Source organism: Mesoplodon mirus (assembly GCF_964341445.2).
Source record: "Mesoplodon mirus genome assembly, chromosome: 7".
In the NCBI taxonomy this organism is placed as follows: Eukaryota; Metazoa; Chordata; class Mammalia; order Artiodactyla; family Ziphiidae; genus Mesoplodon; species Mesoplodon mirus.
The window spans coordinates 41,591,475-41,613,184 of NC_138983.1; the positions used below are offsets into that span (position 1 = coordinate 41,591,475).

General features: G+C 35.9%; 1 protein-coding gene across 1 annotated transcript in view; it reads left to right on the forward strand.

Annotated features, from left to right (window-relative positions):
• Positions 1-381: 381 nt before the first annotated feature.
• CHORDC1 (cysteine and histidine rich domain containing 1) overlaps positions 382-21,710 on the forward strand; it is a 42,733-nt gene continuing 21,404 nt past the window's right edge. The window contains 10 exon segments of the mRNA XM_082628350.1: positions 382-922; positions 4,310-4,359; positions 7,089-7,145; positions 9,744-9,901; positions 11,907-12,010; positions 13,157-13,215; positions 17,481-17,551; positions 18,776-18,881; positions 20,564-20,683; positions 21,423-21,485. Of these exon segments, the coding sequence (XP_082484476.1) occupies positions 859-922; positions 4,310-4,359; positions 7,089-7,145; positions 9,744-9,901; positions 11,907-12,010; positions 13,157-13,215; positions 17,481-17,551; positions 18,776-18,881; positions 20,564-20,683; positions 21,423-21,485 (852 nt within the window). The 5' untranslated portion in view covers positions 382-858.

The following is a 21,710-nucleotide window of genomic DNA, read 5'->3' on the forward strand; positions in this document are numbered from 1 at the left end:
AATCTTACCAGATGATCCAGGACTGGAGAATTCAGCATCGCAAACTGATTAAATGGAAGCTAACACGAAACAATAACAATTACCCCAGCGTCTTAGAGCAATAGTGACCATTTTAGCGCTGTAATTGAGCAACATTTCTCCTTGATATCTAATTTTCAAGTGCTTTGTATTTTCAATGTGATTTGACCTCAATTATTTCGTTATCAAAACTGCTCCCGATGCCTACACTTCTTCAATGCTTCTGAGATCAGGCCAGTGGAGACACAGAGGGAGATTAGTCCACCATCCTCCTCATTATTTATTAAGCAACCACGTTCCAGGAAGAGGATTCGGAAATACTGTACGACTCTACACTCACTCTCAGGCAGCTAAGGAGCAAACAAACATATCGACCAGGCTTTTAGGGGTAATTACAGTCTCGAAAGGAAGCAGGATGACGGGCTACGGGGGCCGAGAGGGTGGGGCGGTCCGTTCGCTGTGCGAGATACCCGCAGCCAATGAGTGAGGAGATCCGGAGAGAGCGCATCAGTGCCCCGGATGCCTACATTTCCAGCCTTTAAGGTTTCTCTCCGGCAAATATCCTGGCTGCATCTCCGACCCCGGGCCCCTACCCTTCGTAGTCCCACCTAGAGGAGCCCCCGCCTGCGGCCGGCCGCCCGCACTTCCTCCGCCTCTTCCCATCGCCTGTGCGCCTGCGCGACCGGAAAATTCGCGAAGGTTCCTGAAGCGGAACTGGCCGTTTCCGGAAGCCGGCAGCCGCCCCAGTCCGCAGACCGGTGGTTGCGACAGGGGAGTTGTAAAGGCAGTGTCTGGCGGTTCCGGGCGTTTGGCCCTGACGCGGAGCGGTGGGAAGAGAAAATGGCCCTGCTGTGCTACAACCGAGGCTGCGGCCAGCGCTTCGATCCCGAGACCAATTCCGATGGTAAGAGAAGCGCGCCGCCGGCCCTCCCTCCCTTCCACCTCCTCCCGGGGACGCCCTGGGGCCGGAGGGCATCCCGAGTCTCCGCGCAAGCCGGCACCGCGCTGCCTCCCCACCCCGGCCGCCCCTCCTGCCTGTCCGCCCAAGGGCGCGGGACCGCTCTGGGGGCGCCCAGGCAACGATGTCTGAACCCCTCCCTCTGCAGCTTCCGGACCCACGGACCCACTGCCCCTCGGGCGCACGTGTTTGCCCAAGTCGTCCGCTCACTCTCTAATTGGCCTGGAATTTAGAGCATCTTTATCCTCGCCCCCCACCCCCACCCCACAGCGTCTCTTAAAGGAATCAAAAGTTAACCAGGTGCTCTGGGCTCGCTTTGCGGTTGATTTGCTGTGTCCGTGTGTCAGAGACAGACCGACATTGCCTGGAGGGTTGGGCGGCAGGCGGGTTATCCTAGCGTTTAAGTTCGGCCTCTTTCTATTAGTATAGAAGTGTATTTGTCTGAAAGCCTGCTGTCGATTTATTCATTCGACCCACTCACTGTTTTAACCTTACTCTTTAAAACGTTCTTGGTTAAGAAAATTATTTTGTATCTTTACGCTGTTAAGTTTTGATACATCCGCCCAAATGGGACATACATTCCTCATCCTTTACTTTGTAGCCATGTTTGTTGGGTATTTTTGCAATGGCCTTTCCATTTAGTACCATGCGGTCTATAGGATACAGTGATTGAATGTCCTCTACAGCACCCAGGTGTAGAGTTAAGGATGTAAGGTGAAAGTTAGTGATTAGGTGAACAATAGAACCTGATCAGTGGATTTGAATTTTGATAGGTGAATGGGATAAAGAAGTGAGTTGAATCCTTGAAAATTGTAGGCATTGTAACACTTTCTCAATTCGACTAGCATTTATTGTATGTTTTCTATATGCCAGACATTGGTCTGTCACTTTATTATGTTATTTCATTTAACCTTCACAGCAACTCTGTGAAGTGTGTAGTGTGATACGCATTTAATAGAGAAGCACAGTTCAGCATGGTAGCAACGTGGTTCCTCATTGTGTACGAGATTAAAATTGATGCTTAAAAAATCTTTTTCACCTCTTGAGATGTCTTAATGTTTATTTTGGTGCACAGGTGAATTGGGGACATAATTTAAAATGATAAGATCTTTGGTAGGATTCTGAGGAAAAGATAAGCTTAATCGTTTTTATGATATTAATATGAAGTTCAGGTAGAAAATTGTGAGGCTTAAGTGGATGAAAACATTGAGGAATGAGGGGTTTCAAAGCCCTTTACTGTTGGTAGCCTGCGTAAAAAGTAAATTGCTTTAGTATCTGTACATATTTTACTTTCATATTAAAGGGAAGACTGATGCTTTGTTGAATGGGACAATATGTTTATTTATAGGGTGTTATGTACCAGCCTAAGTTTAAGGGGAGATACAGCCAATTTTTTTTGGAAGTCAGCTTTGTATGTGTGAAATGGTACAGTGCCCAGGAAAGAGATGGGGGAAGCCAGAAAAATCAGAGGAGTAGACAGTCTCAAGCATTGAGCGTCAGCCGTACTAAATTTAGCAGAGAGTTCCATTAAGGTTGCTGAAAGTTTATCCACTTTAGCAAAATTGGGGTTATATTAGAGACTTAGAATAAATACTCCAAGTGAATTGGTTGATGGAAAATGGGGATAGGGAGTAAAGACAAGAGCTAATAGCAAACTGTGGACTTGATTAGGAGAAAGTTTTATAGGATGGGAGAGGTTTTGACCTTGTGTATTGACTAAAACAAGAAGACTCCTTTCTAAGATGATAGGACATTTTCATTTGAAACAGACGTTAAATGAGTGTTTTAAAGAGACATGGTAACTTGCATATGTTAAAAACAGCTATTCTGGAAGAAACACCTCTTCACAAACAGTATTTTATTCAATCCACACGTGTGAGGAAACTGAAACAGCTGCAAGAGGCAGAGTCAGAATTTGAGCCAGTGTCGGACTCAATGTTAAAAGCCCTTGGCTCTTAATCGCTACTTGCCCATAATATTACTTTGGGCAAAACTGGCAAACCTGATTTTAAAAGAAATACTAAAGAGGAAAATGTCCATCTGCTTGTTATTTAGCAGTGATTTTCAAACTTTGTTTATATTAGTTGTATGGTTAAGACCTGACTCACTCCTGCTGCCATTCTGCCAGAACTGTCCATTATTATGATCATGCCTCTTACTGTGTCAGACATTATGTGTTTTATGCCTCTGACTGTATGTAAATTTGATATTTGAAAATATTCTTCCTGTTCTCTACTTTGATTCCCCTCTCAACTTCATATTCCTCTGCATATTCATTTTTACTTTGAATCTCCTTTTTCAGCCCTCAGCTCCACTACTACCCTTAATTAATAGCATCTTCCTAAACTGGACTTACTTACTGTACCATGAAAATACCTGACACTTTTCTTGCTTCATTAGCTAGAATGGTCTCTAGGTAGTAAGGAAAGAAAACATACTGACTTAATACAACCATAGGGAGAAAAGTACCAGAAATTAATCATTTTGCGACACCAGGAATCAGAGGTTGTAGACAGTTGAGAGCTAAACAGACGTGAAAGTTTGAGCAAAGTAGCCCTATAAGAAAATTGCACAGGTGTGGAGCTGACCTGCTTTTTCTGAGCTCATGGTGCTATCTAGCTAGGGAATAAGTGTGTCTCTTATCTGTTGTTTTGGTTTTTTTAATGTAATTCTATATATTGGTGACTATAATAAGTCCATTTTCATAAGAGTTAAGTAAAACGTGGTGGTGTAATGGGGAAGGGGTAGGGAAATAACAGACTAACAGTCATTGACAAGCCTGAAAATAGATTGTAGAATTTAAACTTCTTTTTAATGAGGTTTATATCTAGGAATTGACACCTGTGTAGGAAAATTAAATTAGCAATTAGATATTGTATCGGTTTCTTAAAATTTGAACCTGTTCTTCCAAAATATCTTTTTTTTGGTAATCTCTTGGGCAACCTTTATGGATCGATGCCCATAAGAACATTTAAATTTGATAGTATTTTTGTAAAAAACGAATATAATGGTCAAAATTTGGAGCTTGAAGTTCAGGTACTAAAAAATTTTACAACGAAGATTAGAGGAATACAAAATATAATTTGTTATACTTGAACTATTTGTGTTTTTATTTATAGCTTTCATACTCAAATTAGAATTTTAACCTTTACTATTTTAATACAATGTTATATTAAGCACTGTGTGTCATGCATCAAATTCGAGCATTACTGAATTTTTAAGGAAAAGAAAAGTATTACCTGCATATGGAAAATGTATTATATGTTAACACTGAAGGAAATGATGATTTTTCTTCATTATAAAGTGTTTTTTTGTTTGTTTGTTTTTGACCAGATGCTTGCACATACCACCCAGGCGTTCCAGTCTTTCATGATGCATTAAAGGTAGGAACTTGATACATTTCAGTCTTTTCACATTTGTATAGTAAACTCAGAGGTATAATACTAAATCTTGAATTTCTAATTTTTTTTTTCCTCAGCTTGTGACTCTCTGCTTTCTTAAAGACCATTTTGGGGTGCTTTGAGCAAGTGCTCCACTAAAGGCAAAGAGGACAGTAGATGGTGATCTTAAGGGCTTTCCCAGTTATAAAATTGTTACTTTTATCCCAACTCTCACTTTCAGTGCCCCTCATTTCTTCACTTTGAGGGGAAATGAAAGCAATTGTAGAAGCCATAACACTTCTTAATCTTTCAATATACCAGGCAGGTGCTGTTTAATAAGAGCAGCTCTGAATTTTAGGGACCATTATTATAAATACTTAACAGTGCCACTCGTGGGACAGATATGAAAGTTTAGAGTAATACCATACAGAAAAGAGATGCCACCTGTTTTCCTTGATGTTCTGTAGATTTAGAGAAATAATAGAATATTGTTTGATCAGGTTTTTTTGTGTTGGGTTTATTGATCTTTTAAAATTTATGATAATGTGGTAAATGTTCCCTCGTATATCTCAAAAGAAACTGTTGCAGTGTGGCTGCCATGGTTTTAGGTATTCTTAGGAACATAAACAGTCCTATGTGTTTATATATTATCAATGCCCTTTGAATTTCTAATTTTACCTTTCAGGGAGTAGTTGGACCTTTCTGGTTTTTAACTGTTAGCCACATATAAACAATGATGTACAAGCAGATAGCAAGTTTATGTTAATATGGTTAGTTCTGACTGAGAAAAACAGAACAAGCGTTCAGTAGGGCAAATTATGATCTGACTCTTCCTTACATCTTTTTAGCCTCTTTACAAGCTTTTATGGTGATGGAAACTGTGGTTCTGTGGGAATACTTATTTTTGCTGGGGGTGAGGGGATTTTATCTTTCCTAAATTGCCATTTATTCTGTGTTTGTTTTTCTTGTTGTATTTTGTTTTCCTATGATGTTTTCCTCCTGTCTCCTAACCATGGGCATACTTCACTTCTCAGATTTGGCCTCCTGTTTTCTCTCATTCAGCTCATTCATTCTTGTCCTTAATTTATTCTTGTCACCTCTATGCCAGTGACTTCTACAACATATTTTCATTTATCTGTGTCATTGGCAAGCACAGATGAGTTCTAAAGTGACCCCTTATTCCAAAAATAGCCTGCCTTTCAAGTTTGCTGCTGCTAGTAATGATATCACTAACTTTCTAGTCATTTAGTCCATTGCTCCTCTTTTTACTACCCAACTGTTAATTACTCTGATTAATTAAACTTACTGATTTTACTTTGAAGTGTTTTTGTTTCTCTACTCCGATTCTACTGTTTATTATTGTTTCTATAAACATTTGAAGACTTAGACTTTCCAAGCCTACTTTCCAAGCCTACTGAATTTCACAGCCCGGTAGATTTCAGGCAAAATACATAATCAGTATGGTGTCTACTGTTGTCAGTTTTCTATTTAACCAAGTGAGAATTTAAACATTGCATTAACAGAAAAAAAACATTTTAATATTTAAATTAGAAAAGGCATATTCAAGGAAAAGAGCAGTCCTTAAAAAAAGACAGTTTGCAACCTTATGTTTACATACTTTACCTTTTCACATTTTACTGAGGACTTTCATAGATCTCAGATCGGCAGTTGGGAACAATCTATGTCATGTATGTATCCCAATATTCCCAGAATACCTAATTCTTCATATAGAATTAAGACAATAAAGCTTTTTTCATATAAAATAACTTTACTGGTGACAATATCTATATTAATTAAAGCTTATATTTAATTTTGTAATAATTAGTAATTTTTTATCTATATTTCATTTCAGAGTAAAAGAAAATTAAATTTCAGAATAAAGGAAAATATGAATTGTAGAATATTTAACATTTTCCTTTTAAAAAACTTTAAGGGCATATTGTGAAAAAAGTCACTACCAAATTCTTCATGCATACATTGAGAAAAACAGTGAGGCCCAGATGGATATGTGCAAAGCTGACTCTTAGTCCGAATTTGAGACATCCCAAGCTTTGAGACTGCTACATTTTTATTTCCTTATTCTTTGTACTACATTGGAATTATAGGTGATAACTTAAAGCCATTTATTGTTTAGCTACTTGATACTTTGTTCAGAAATCTCATACGGCATTACAGTTTCTATATTTGTATGCTTCTAGCTGAAAAGATCATTTAACCTTGAAGGATCTAACAGTGCTTAAGCTACTATATGAATTAATGTTTTTCTGAAAATAGAATGCTTATTGTTGAGGAACAACTATGCTGAGTTTGTTTAGAAACTGAATTATTATAATTATTATCTCTAACTTAATGGATTTTTAAAGTAAAGCACTTCACTTACTCCCTAGATCCTTTAAAATAGTTTTTAGAAATTATAGATTGCTTTTCTTATAAAAATCAAGTACTGTTCTTGAAAACAGAAGCAATTTCTGTTTCCATATTTCAAAGTGCTTCCTTTCATGATGGGTCACAGCACAAATCACTTTTAATATTGGTTAATTCATTCTTTTAAGTCAAAAACGAATCATTTCACTTGATTAGGTGAATTATTTATAACACTTAAAAACTATAAAATTATGTGTATACAGGCTACTTTGGGATTCAAGGAGATAAATCCAAATAGAGTGTTTTAGTGGGTTGTGGTTCTCATACAAATAGAGTTTTCATTTTTTTTTCCCTCTTATGTTTCTTAGGGTTGGTCTTGCTGTAAGAGAAGAACAACTGATTTTTCTGATTTTTTAAGCATTGCAGTAAGTATTAATGGGTTTCTTTTCCCCTAGATTATCTCCCAAAAAATACATATTATGGGGAGCTCCAGAGTTGAGGAGTCTGATTTTGGACATCTATTGACTAGTCCCTGGTAACTCACAGATAGTACCTTTCTTTTACTCACCTCCCTTCTATGGCATTTAAAATAAGGAATTTATCTGTTTTTGAGATTAAAGTTTCAAGATATTAATTAACCACTTGTCAGTTTAGGTTTATTTTTGATAGTAGCCTTTTTTTTAATTTTTAGTGTACTTTATTCCTTTATATACATCAAAATTACAGGCTAGAATTTTTTCTTACAGCTTATTATTTTTCCTCTAGCTTTTTATTTATTTATTTTTATTGAAGTATAGTTGATTTACAATGTTGTGTTAGTTTCAGAGGTACAGCAGAGTGACTCAGTTATATATATACCTATTCTTTTATGGATTCTTTTCCATTATAGGTTATTACAAGATATTAAATATAGTTCCCTGTGCTATACAGTAGGTTCTTGTTGTTTGATGTTAATTGTCTTAAAAGACCATCAAAAAGAAGGAACGCAACAATTTAAAGCATTTTCAGTTAGGAACAGTAAATTTTTATCATATCTAAGATACCATAGAGTTGCACTATTATTTTGTGTACCCTTAAGAAAGAAATCTAAAGTGGTTAATTAAATGACATACAATTTACCTTATGATTTCAAGGATGTTAAAATGTGTGTATAACTCAATGGAATATAGAAAAGGTAGCTAGCATTTATTGAATGTTTACCACCTGCCACATATGGGAAGTATTATACTGTTTTATTTAATCCTCTCAAAAAAGATCTGAATGCCATTGCCTCCATTTTACTGATGAGGAAACTGACTTTAGAAAGCCATAATTCAAAAAGACACATGTACCCCAGTGTTCCTTGCAGCACTATTTACAATAGCCAGGACATGGAAGCAGCCTAAATGTCCATCAACAGAGGAATGGATAAAGAAGATGTGGTACATATATACAATGGAATATTACCCAGCCATAAAAAGGAACAAAATTGGGTCATTTGTAGAGACATGGATAGACCTAGAGACTGTCATACAGAGTGAAGTAAGAAAAACAAATATCATATATTAATGCATATATGTGGAATCTTAAAAAATTGGTATAGATGATTTTATTTACAAAGCAGAAATAGAGACACAGACATAGAGAACAAACGAATGGCTACCAAGGGGGAAAGAGGGGGGATGGGATGAATTGGGAGATTGGAATTGACATATATACACTATTGATACTATGTATAAAATAGATAACTAATGAGAACCTACTGTATAACACAAGGAACTCTACTCAGTGCTCTGTGGTGACCTAAATGAGAAGGAAATCCAAAAAAGGGGATATATATATATATATGTATATATATGTATAGCTGACTCACTTTGCTGTACAGTATAAACTAATACAATATTGTAAAGCAGTTATACTCCAATTAAAAAATAAATAATTAAAAATAATTTTAAAAATAATAGTCATAAAGTTTTTGGAGCCATGTATGTCTCTCTATATATGAACTCTTGGAATTTGAGATCTGTTGAAATCAACTACCCTTGTTGTTAATAGAAGTAAAACATTTAAACTATTAATTTCTCTGTAAAATGTTTATGCCTTATTCTTTGTGATTTAGAAAGAAAGTTTTAACTGGTGGTTTCAAAAAAAAAAAGATTAATTAACTTGCTCAAGGTCATATAGGTAGGTAGTAGGAGAACTGAGACGCAAATTGGAGCCCTTTTGTATAAATAATTTGTAGAATTCTCTGTGTGAGATCTCCAAAATTTATTTTCTGTAAACAAGTTTATGTTGCACCTTTAATAGAATAAGTATAGTAGATATTTATTAAGTGTAATTTAAAGGCCTGGTTTTTTTTGTTTTTTTGTTTTTATTTTGTTTTTTTTGTGATACACGGGCCTCTCACTGCTGTGGCCTCTCCCGTTGCGGAGCACAGGCTCCGGATGCGCAGGCCCAGCGGCCACGACTCACGGGCCCAGCCGCTCCGTGGCATGTGGGATCTTCCTGGACTGGGGCACGAACCCGTGTCCCCTGTATCTGCAGGCGGACTCTCAACCACTGCGCCACCAGGGAAGCCCTAAAGGCCTGTTTTTAATGCATTATTCGCATGTAAGAACTCATTTACAAATATATAAAGTTTAGAGTTCTATTTTTAGTTTCTTAAAATAAGTCAGTGTGTTAAAAGTGGAGAAAACATGCCCTTGAATTTATTTATTTATTTATTTATTTATTTATTTTCTTTTTTTTGCGGTATGCGGGCCTCTCACTGTTGTGGCCTCTCCCGTTGCGGAGCACAGGCTCCGGATGCGCAGGCCCAGCGGCCATGGCTCACGGGCCCAGCCGCTCCGCGGCATATGGGATCCTCCCAGACCGGGGCACGAACCCGTATCCCCTGCATCGGCAGGCGGACTCTCAACCACTGCGCCACCAGGGAGGCCCGCCCTTGAATTTATTAATAAAGAATTGAAAAATAGTATTTCTGTCATGGCATGTGAAGTAGATAATAGGCTAACTCTCAGTGAATGAATACCTCTCACCAATAGGGCTGTACGAAAGGAAGACATAATAGTGAGAAGCCACCCGCGCCAGTCAAACCTGAAGTCAAGACTACTGAGAAGAAAGAACTATCTGAATTGAAACCCAAATTTCAGGAGCATATCATTCAAGCCCCTAAACCAATAGAAGCAATAAAAAGGCCAAGGTATACTTTATACAGTTGTATATTTTTGTCACACTTGAATAATAGCATTTGTTCCTGGTATTTCCTTTTCTGATTTTGCGTAATATCATTTGCAGCTACTGTGTAGTTCACCCACTTTTGAACCATTTGGTTTTCTCTTAGATAATACCTTTCATTTCTATTCCCTTGAGGGCATATACACAGTAGAACTGCAGTACAGATTTGTTCACTGTGTACTCAGTTATGCTAAGGGCAGGGGAGCCACACATCTTTCTTGTGCCTTGGTGTGTATCTTTTTCACGGTGGCATAGTGGAATTCTGTAAAAGAATCGGCCTTGTCAGGGAATCAGTTTGAGTTGAAAAAGAACTTAGAGGCTTTCCTTTCCAATCTACCACTGTTTCTTAAATAATTTCTAGAACATTCTTGATAGAAAAATATTTAATTTCCTTTCTAATAATTCTATTGAAGAAGAATTTACTTCTATTTTAAAGCAGTTCATTTTAATGTTACTAACTCAGTATTTAACTTTTCCTTGTATTGAGTCAAATTCTGTTTCTTTCATTTGTCCATATTTTGCCACTTAGAACAAGCCTAGTCACTCATCTTTTGTTTGCCTAAAAACTGTTAATCTCATTACTGATCAATTTTTAATGTATTCAATTTACATGGCATATTTGTTAAAGTACTTTTAAAATAGCTTTTTGTCATTTTGCAGTAGAATTACACAGGTACTTCATACTCACCTCCTGATCCACTAGACTCTATTTTACAATTCCACACATGCATGTTGGGTACCACTGTTACACCAGGTCTTCTTCATATTGCACTTGAGTATTGAATTGTTTTAGAACCAAAATACAGGACTTAAAAAAACATGGTTTTTGGCCTCAAACATGGCCTTTGTTGATATTTTTATTCACACTGTAGACTCATGATTTTCCCAGCTTTTTCTTTATTGATCTTATGTAAATAAATTTATAGCATCTTGAATTATACCCGACCAAGATAAGAACCCAAAGAGACTTTCTGATGTTTATTTTGTTTTTTTAACCAAACTACTTAGGATGATTTTATTCTATATCCTGCTTATTCATATCATGAGAAATTTTATCAAATGCCTTACTGGCTGATTTGCCAGTGGGAAAAAAATGTCAGAAAAAAACAAGAATTTTGTCATGGCTCATTATTAAATATTATAGTGGAGTCTACTATAATTGACAGGATGAGTTAATTTTTTTAAAATTATGGACTACTACTAATTTCACTTAAGAGAAAGTGAGAGAAATTAAATATTTTATCATAAATTCATTAGATAGTATTGTAGAGACTGAGGATATAGGTTTTTGTGTACTTTGTTAGTGCCTCCTATATCAGTAGGTTTTTCATTAAGGATGTAGAATGAATAACCTAGGATTTTCAGTTTTATTGTTACATTTATTAATATTCTTAATACTTATTGAGTGCCTTAACCAGATTGTACATATAACACTAAACCATTGTGAAATGTTAGGGGATATTGTTGTTACAGTTTTTTTAACCCTACTAAAACTGCCTTGTGATATAATTGTATCTGAATGTATAGATGCATGTACTAGTGTCCACATAAAGTGAACTATCTCCACCAGTAGGGATATGGATTCACTTAGTACCTGTTTATTGCCTATTACATGCTCAGTGTTTTGCTTAGGCATGGAATGTAAAGGTACTTCGCAGTCCCTTCCTTGGAGTTGCTCATCTTAACAAATTTGTATTCTTACTCTTTACTTCCTTCCCATTAGCCCTACTGATTAATAATTTAATGTGTTGACAATAGCATGATTATTTGATATTTAATATCAGAACTTTTTCTGCTAAGACTTAGAAATGTAGCTGTATTAATAGCAGTTATTGTAAAATACTTTTTAAAGAGAAAACCTTGATTGACAAGGCATTTGGCGTATCATAAGTAGAGTCTTAAGTATATTTTTAGTACAAAGAAATATTTTGGTACATCAGTAATGGTAATAAAGTTTCCAAATTCTCCAGCCCGGATGAACCAATGACAAATTTGGAATTAAAAATATCTGCCTCCCTAAAACAAGCACTTGATAAACTTAAACTGTCATCGGGGAATGAAGAAAATAAGAAAGGTAAGATTTTGTTTTGTATTTTGTAATTTTTTCTGTTCAATTATCCAATTATCTAAAAGAGACAGGATCAGTGTAGTTTACTGTATATAAACACGAAAAAGTAGTACATTGTACATTGTAGTATATTTGTAGAGATGTGGATGGACCTAGAGACTGTTACACAGAGTGAAGTAAGAAAGAGAAAAACAAATATAGTATATTAACGCATATATTTGGAATCTAGAGAAATGGTACAGATGAACCTATTTGCAAGGCGGGAATAGAGACGCAGACGTAGGGAACGGACGTGTAGACTCAGACGGAGGTGGGGGATGAATTGGGAGATTGGGATTGACATATGTCCACTGCCATGTGTAAAACAGATAACTAGTGGGAACCTGCTGTATAGCGTAGGGAGCTCAGCTTGGTGCTCTGTGGTGACCTAGGTGGGTGGGATTGAGGGGGGTGGGAGGGAGGTCCAAGAGGGAGGGGATATATGTATACATACAGCTGGTTCTCTTCATTGTACAATGGAAACTAACACAATATTGTAAAGCAATTATACACCAATTTAAAAAAAAAAAAGGAGTACACTGTAGTAAAGAACTTATTTTTGATTTTTGTTTACTGAATGCTGGTAAAACCACAAAATGAATATGTGGATTATTCCATTTTGCCTTTAATAAAAATGAGAACCTGTTAATTAAAAATTTTTTCTTCTATTACTCATTACTTTTTAACGGTGAGTTAAAATTTTTTGATACTTGTAAACGTTTTATTGTGCGTGATATAAAATGTATTCAGTATTCTCTGACCTACAACTGGTATCTGGGGAAAAAAGTAACCCTTTCATGATTTCTCTTTTACATAAGGTTAAGTTATTGTATATAGTATTGCATTGTAGAATAGAAATGTGTCATGTCATATATCAGTTTGGGGATATAGGCAAGACTTATGATAATTGGTTTCTTATTAGCTTTTAAGTGTATTACATGAAAGGTCACACAGAAAACTTAGTTATCTAAAATCATTTTAAAAATCAGTTTTTTTGTATTTAGATTATTTTATTAAATACTTGTGTTATGGAATAGTTTACTTTTTAAGAATAGCACTATAGTAAACTGTTTTATTTTAATGTTTCTATTTTGGTTTTTTTCTTTGTTGTAGAAGAAGACAGTGATGAAATTAAGATTGGAACCTCATGTAAAAATGGAGGGTGTTCAAAGGTATATATTGTAAAATTTGTGTTGTGTCATGGAAGTAAATTTTTAATTTTGAGAAAAGAGTAATTGACTTAATTAGACAAACATTTGGGTGCCTTTTATGTGTTGGGTACTATTCCGTGGAGCAGGGCTATTAACATGGATAAGAGACTGTCTCTAAGGAGCACCGTGTCTAATAGATCATGGGAATAAATAGTTCTAATTCAGTCAGCATTTACTGAACACTTACTGTGTGCCAGACATTGTTTTAGGGGCTGGGAATATAGTATTAAATAAAGCAAAAATCTCTGTTCTTATGGAGCTGATATTCTAATTTGGGGGGAAGGATAACAAATAAGTTTTTAAATGCTGTGAATTTAGGTAGACTTGAAGAAAATTAAGCAGACAAGGAGAGAGAGTAAAAGTATTTAGGTGCCCTTGTCAGGGAAGTCCTTTCTGATATGGTGACACTAAATCAGAATTATGAATAATGTAGCAGTTGAGTTATGTAAACCTTGGAGTAGATGTGGGAGTAGTATGTGTAGAGGCATTAGAGCTTGGCTACTCGAGAAATTATGAGAAAGGTCAGTGGGGGCTTGATAAGTGTGCGAAAGATGGGAGTATGAGAGGCAGGCAAGATTATGGAGGTCCGTCCTTATAAGCTACAGTGAGGGGTTTGGGCTTTATTCTAAGTATAATAGGAAGCCATTGTCTGTTTAAGGAGGGCCTTTGAAAAAGATGTCTTTGGCTGATAAGTGGCAAATTTAATGGGGCAGGAGTGGAATCGGGAAGGAAAACCAGCTAGGGTGCTACTCTGGAGACCAGACATTAGGATATGTTTTTGAGAAGTGGTTAAATGTAGGATGTATTCAGACATCTCAGTGAGGCTTCTTTCTGCCTACTCTATATAATATTACACACCCTCCAACATTCCATACTCTCCTTTTTTCTCCACAGCACTTACCACCTTATTACACACTACTTGTTTTACATATTTATTTTGCTTATGCTCTATATCCCATCTAACTTTCCCTTCCCTTCCCCTTTTGAACTAAGGTTAAAAGGAAAGAATGTTATTTGTTTTCTCTTTGCTGTGTCTTGAGTGCTTAGAACAATGCCTGGCACATGACAAACACATGTGGAATGGATGATATTTGGAAGTATTAGCAGGACTTGCTAATATACTGGAAGTGAAGCATTTAGGTCAGCGGTTCCCAACCTTTATGGCACCCGGGACTGGTTTCGTGGAAGACAATTTTTCCACGGACCGTAGTGGAGGCAGGGGGGACGGTTCAAGCAGTAACATGAGCGATGGGGAGCGGCACGTGCAGCTTCGCTTGCTTGCCTGCTGCTCACTTCCTGCTGTGCGGCCCAGTTCCTAACAGGCCGCGGATTGCTACCGGTCCGAGTCCTGGGGTTTTGGGACCCCTGATATAGGTGATTTGTGTACCATTAACTGAGAAGGAGAAAATGGTGTTAGGGTTGGGGGCAGGTTTGCAGTCTTCCTTCATGTTAAATTTGACATCACCTTGCTCATTTAGAGATGGAAATATGAATGCATTCACATGTGTATAAGGTAGAAGTAGTAGATAAAAGAGAATGATTAATTCTTGGGGTGAGGGAGATATCGTGCAAGTGGTAGGGTAATGGAGGAAGATCAGAGCAAAGGTATCCCAGGTGAACTTTGAGAAGTGAATGGCAGTTCTATAAATGGACAAAAAGGGAAAGGATATCCCAAGCAGAGGTGATAGCAGTAATATTAAAGAAAACAAAAAATAGTCAATAACAATGGTACAAAATTTGCTGATGTAAAGTTGAGTTTAAAAGAGATAAGTAGGGTCTAGATCCTGAAAGGCTTTTATACTGCTCAAAACCTTACTTTAGGTCATGCTGGCCATTGAAGACATTTTTTTAAAGTTTTTCCATTAAAATATAACATTAAATATATATAAATATGTTAATTCTATGTAAGCATAAGGGATTTTCACAAAGCAGAGCCCTCCTTATGCTTCCTCTCATTCATTATTTCCTCTCCCAAAGGGAACCACTTTTTTCTATCAACATAGATTAATTTTGCCTACTTCTGAACTTACTGTAAATAGAATCATGGAACAGGTACTCGTGTCTGTCCTCCTTTGCTTAATAAAATGTTGGTTATCTTGGTTTCATGTAGCTCTAATTTGTTCATGTTCATTGCTTAAAACATGCCATTGTTTGAATGTACCAATCAATTTATCCTTTCTACTGTCCTATAAAGTTTTTTGATTAATGTTACTGTGAACATTTTTGTGCATGACTTTTAGGATACATGTACACATTTCTTTTAAGTATATGACTAGAAATGGTGTTGCTGGTTCATTTTTTGTGTGTGTGTGTGCGTGTGTGTGTTTGTGTGTGTATGTATGTTTAGCGTTAACATACTCCCACATAGTTTTACAAAGTGGTTGTATTTACACTCTTACCGGCAACATATTAGGCTGGTTCCTTTTGTTCTACACCTTGGTAACACTTTGTAATATCAGTTTTATATTTTAGCCATTCTGGTGGATGTGGAATGTTCCCATTGTGGCTTTTTTTTTTTTTTTGCGGTATGCGGGCCTCTCACTGTTGCAGCCTCTCCCATTGCGGAGCACAGGCTCCGGACGCACAGGCCCAGTGGCCGTGGCTCACAGGCCCAGCCGCTCCACGGCATGTGGGATCTTCCCTGACCGGGGCACGAACCCGTGTCCCCTGCATCGGCAGGCGGACTCTCAACCACTGCACCACCAGGGAAGCCCCCCCATTGTGGTTTTAATTTGCACTTTCCTGATAACGATGTTGACTACCTTTTTGTATGTTTATGGCCATTTGGATGTTCTGTTTTGTGACATGTCCAAAATCTTTTTTATCTGTTTTTTTATTAAATTGACATTTTCTTAATGATTTTAGGAATTCTTTATATGTTTTAGCTACAAGTCCTTCGTCCTAGAGGCTATATACCTTTCCACTGTCTTAATAATGGCTTTTGATAAACAGTCTCTTCAGTTTTAATGAAATTCATCTTGTTCATCTTTTCCTTTAAGACTGGGGCTTTCTGTGTCCTATTTAAGATATCTGTTTATTTTAGGGCCATGAGTATTTTCTCATATACAGTGGCACATTTAAATGTGCAAATGACCTGGAACTGATTATTATATATGGTGTGAGGTAGATGTAATTAAAGGACTTTAAACAAGAGAGTGATACATGTTTTAATTAGGTAGTATAGTCCAGAAATTGAAGGCAGAGAAATTAATTAGAATCTTTTAGCATAGTTTCATTGCCTAAAATCTGCTAGTGATCATGAGGAAGTTTAGCAAATTAAACTGATATATATTTTTAAGTCAGATTGACGGGGTTTTGTGATAGACTACATGTGGGTAGAGGGTAAAGAGAAACTGAAGAGGACTTACAGAATTTTTGCTTTGAGAGACTGAGTGGATATGGTGCCATCAAATAAAATGGGAAGAAGAGTAGGAGGTTTGGGGGGCAGTAGTGATGTAAGTTCAGAATCTAACATATTGAGTTTTGTGTGCCTATGGAATATCTTCAGGAGGTACACACACCCCGTAATTTGAATTTACAAAAAGTAAATGTACAGAATTTTATTTTCTGTAACTGTAGGATGGTTGCTGTCAATACCAAAATAGACAGAAAATATACTACTGGCTGCATCTATGTTTTATTAACATAACTTTTTGTGAATTCATCTGTAGAGCCTTCATCTACAGCAGCAATGGGGCCCGGATCTTCCAGACAAACCCTGGATATATATATAGGTCTGCAGCTCATTTTACGCTTCGTAGGAAAAAGAAATCATCATCTGGGACTTCCAGAATTGCTTATTAGATTTTCCATTTTAATTCATAATGTTCACACAGAGTTTACTATGCACATAAATCATCCTATAACTGTATTTCTGATGAGAGTACTAATCTCTTGGTTTCAATATTGTTCTGTAAATTTATAGAACATACCTGAATGTGTTTGGGTGTGTCCTCATATGCAAAAGTCTGAAAGTATCTGAATACATCCTTTTGCCTACTTTTATATTTGCCTTTTTCACAGGGAACTGAAACTTAAGCATATCCAAAAAGGAATCATTTTTCATTCCTTATTGGAATGGCCTGAGGTGAATTTATGAATGTTCTAGGTAATTATTATCTCTTGGGCATTTTCATAGTTCATAGAGGTCACCAGTACTTGCAAATATATGTGAAATGTAACATTGAGATGTGAAACTAATTTTTTCATCTCTTTTTCTCTTTTAGACATATCAGGGTCCACAGAGTCTAGAAGAAGTCTGTGTGTATCATTCTGGAGTACCTATTTTCCATGAAGGGTAACTTATAGCAGACTAATTAAAACTTTATGGTAGATGTTAGAAATGTTAATATGCCTTCAAACATTAAATGCCATGCAGCAATATTAGGTATTTTACATACATTGTCATATAATTTTTACAATAACCTAGAAATGTGGGTTTTGTCTTCTTTTTACACATGGGAAAACTGAAACAAGATTACAGAGAAGTGGCCATTGTGATTCAAACCTCATGTTTTTTCCGTATTCCCTTCAATTACAGTGTGATACTCTTTCTGTTTGAGCTAAACAGGTGTTTGTTTTTTTTTTTTTTTTTTTTCTTTGAAAGACTGTGCTGTGCATTGTAGGACATTTGGAATTTTGGGCCCTGGGACACTAAGACATCAACATTGTGGCATCTGAGAAAACCCATACTTTTCCACAGCTCTTAGTTGAGAGCCTCTCAATATATTACGCTGTAGTTTATAGAAACGCAGTACTGTATTGAAATCTTCCACTCTGTTACCATATTCTTCAGGACTCAAACCCAAAGTTTTACTGTAATTTTTGTCTTCCAGTGTTAGATTTTTCTCAAGTAAATAATAGTGGGTTTTACCTACTTTGGGCTTAACCACCACAGGTTGTGTAAACAGTTATTTTTAGTTTGTTTGTATGTTCTCACTTTGCTGGTTTATTAAAATACGAATGTTTTCAATCTTCGGTCATACCACTTCATGGTAGCTTCATGAGGAAACTGGAGTGTAAACTATCAATGAAAAGCTGATTTTGGACTTTGTGATGGTTTTAAGCATCTTCACTCAGGAACTCCAAAACTTCTATACTAGATGGCATTCTGGTTTTAACTTTAGTCTTCTGGTAGTTTTTTAAGGTCTTTTTGGGTGGGGGCAGGGGTGTTGGGTTTTTTTTGTTTGTTTTTCGTTTTTTAATTTTTATTGTATAGTTGCTTTATAATGTGCCAGTTTCTACTGTACAGCAAAGTGAATCAGCCGTACGTATACATATATCCCCTCGTTTTTGGATTTCCTTCCCGTTCAGGTCACCACAGAGCATTGAATAGAGTTCCCTGTGCTATACAGTAGGTTCTCATAGTCTTCTGGCAGTTTTAATTGTTTAGTAATTTAGACACTTGTAAGATACTAAAGTTACACACTTACTTCTTTTTTGGTTAAGTCACTTATCACTTAACACTTCTGAACTTGATTGTGAGATTTTATTGCTGAAATTTTTCTATAATAATTTACAGGATGAAATACTGGAGCTGTTGCAGGAGAAAAACTTCTGATTTTAATACATTCTTAGCCCAAGAGGGCTGTACAACAGGGAAACACACGTGGACTAAAAAGGATGCTGTAAGTAGCATTTTAAAAATAACTTATTGGAGTGTATTTATCTGAGTCATTTTGAAGAGATTTGAGATTATTCTGTCTTTAGATTTAAAAAAGCAAGTTTTTCTCTCCATCACACAGTAAAGTTTGATGAGCCTAAAAACTGAAGTTAATCTGAGTCAAGCTCTCTCAAAGCACTGCTCTTTGATCAAAATAGCCATTATGTATGTTGATGCAAATATGTAGGTTTTTGTGAAATAGTCAAGCTAGCCTAAATTGAAGCATATTTTTCTGTAATTCCATACCTTGTTCCCAGTTTTTTTAAAAAATCACTTTTCTGGTCATCTGATGTTATTAATCATTTAGACTTCTGATTCTCTTTTGGCCACTTAACATCATTCAACCATGTACAGATGTACAAATATTCTTAGTGGCCGAAGAGAAGGATTGCACACTTGTTTCATTGGGTTTGTTTTGAAAGCCTCTGCTTGCTACCAGGAAATTATCAGAAGAAAAGAGAAAGCATCAGTACCTACTTCCCTGACAGCATTTTTAAAAGACTTGTGTCTGTGTAAATAATCCTCCCAAATCCCATTAAATTGTAAGAAGGCAAGCAATTATTTGCTAAATAAACGTTTGTTAGCTATTATTAATGTATCTTAAATTAGTTTTATGTGCTGTATTGGCACTAATAACCTCAAGACAATGAACCTTTTCAGTATGTGTGTCTTTATGTTCAAATTACTTTAGGAATTCATTTAGTCTACATTTGCATATTTTATAGTTTCTGCTTTTTAATAACACATGGGTTTATGTATTATAAATGTATCCATTAAGTTATAATAATTTATCTACCACAAAACTTCTAGGAATGTTTTATTAGTAAAAAGTGAAATCTCCCTTATTTTCTCCAAGGTTCAAAAGTTTGAAAGTTTTGCTTTGAAAAAATAAAATGTTGTTTTATGCACAAAAGTTTTCATAGTATGACCCTTGATGAAACACATTTTTTGTTATTTTTTAATGCATGTAGTTATCAAGTACTGAGTGTCTATGCCAGGTGGCTAAGGGCAAAAAAATGTAAGTCATATAAGTAATTTTAAATTCAGTTAGTATAATTGTACGAAAATATAAATATTACTTTTTAAAACAGTAGTGTCTTGCAGTTTCCTGCATTAAATTACCCTCAGTTATAGAACAAATCACAATTTTGTCTTTCAGATAGTTATTGTTATAGCAGTGTATCACTCATAGGTAATAATATTTTCATAATAGTAATCAAAAGATTACTTCCACAATGTCTCACCCTTTTTTGCATGTTATTATGAGAGGAAAGTATTCAATAACAACAACAGATAGTTATAACTAATCAATTATTTTTTTCCAAATTTCAATTTGTAGAAAATAAGTGGAAAGTTCTTATGCATGAGGTTAAGATGTTGTCTGGTTTATCCTGCTAAGCAAATGTGTTTTTCACTTCAGTCTTCAAAAGTGTGTTCTCAAATCATAAAACTATAAGATTCTTTGTATTTTATTTTATTGGTTTAACTTCTTGATGGGAGCTTTAGAAGTTGTTTGTGCTTAAAAGCATTAAGGGCTCAGTTTTGTGTGGTATTTTTGTTCTCAATTTAGATGGGTCAAATTACTCTTTTTAAGAGGTTAATTATGTGGCACTTTGTAAATTCATGAAGTTTCTCTTAACATTACAGGGGAAAAAGGTTGTTCCTTGTAGACATGACTGGCATCAGACAGGGGGTGAAGTCACCATTTCAGTATATGCTAAAAATTCACTTCCGGAACTTAGTCAAGTAGTAGCAAACAGTACATTGGTAAGTACACTAAATATCTTTGAGTAAAAATTATACATTATTCTTAATGCCTTATAAAATATTGATCTTGTTTGAGCTGTTTTTAAGATCTTTTAATTTTCCCCATTTGAAAATTAGTTTGAAATTACTTTCACAGAAACTTTTTTTTTTTTTTTTTTTTTTGGTGGTACGCGGGCCTCTCACTGTTGTGGCCTCTCCCGTTGCGGAGCACAGGCTCCAGACACACAGGCTCAGCGGCCATGGCTCACGGATCCAGCCGCTCCGCGGCATGTGGGATCTTCCCAGACCGGGGCACGAACCCGTGTCCCCTGCATCGGCAGGCGGACCTTCAACCACTGCGCCACCAGGGAAGCCCCACAGAAACTATTTTAAGTGAAAGTTTCTGCATAGTAGTTATTTCTGAAGCATGGAGATACTGTAGTAGCTTAGAATATCAAATAATAATGGAACTTAATTCTCAATATGAAACTCCAAGTTAATTTTTCTTGGTTTTTTTTCAAATTAAAAAAGTACAATATTGGTAATTAATGGTTTTTTCAAATAAAAAAAGTACAATATTGGTTTTTTAATGGTTTAAAAATGGTTAATGGTTTTTCCAAATAAAAAAGGTACAATATTGGTAATTCCTTAAAATAGCTTAAATGATTTTTATCAGTATCTTCTTATTTTTATAATCAGTGTTTTATATCATAAATTTATACTTTGGTTTTGATCAATTAATCAACTTTTTCTTTTTCAGTTAAATGTGCACATTGTATTTGAAGGAGAGAAGGAATTTCATCAAAATGTGAAATTATGGGGTGTAAGTATTATGATTCCAGCAGAATTTTTTCTTAATTTTTAAAATACCATTGTAAATAATAAAAGACAGTACTTTAGTAAGCATTGATGCAAAGTAGATATATAACTTACCATTATTTCTTACCAAAAAGTTTAGGGATAGAAATGGCCTTAGATGCTTGGAATTTTGACTGTTAGCAATAGGCATAGGCATAGACATGAAATCTTGTTTATCGTTTCAACCTAC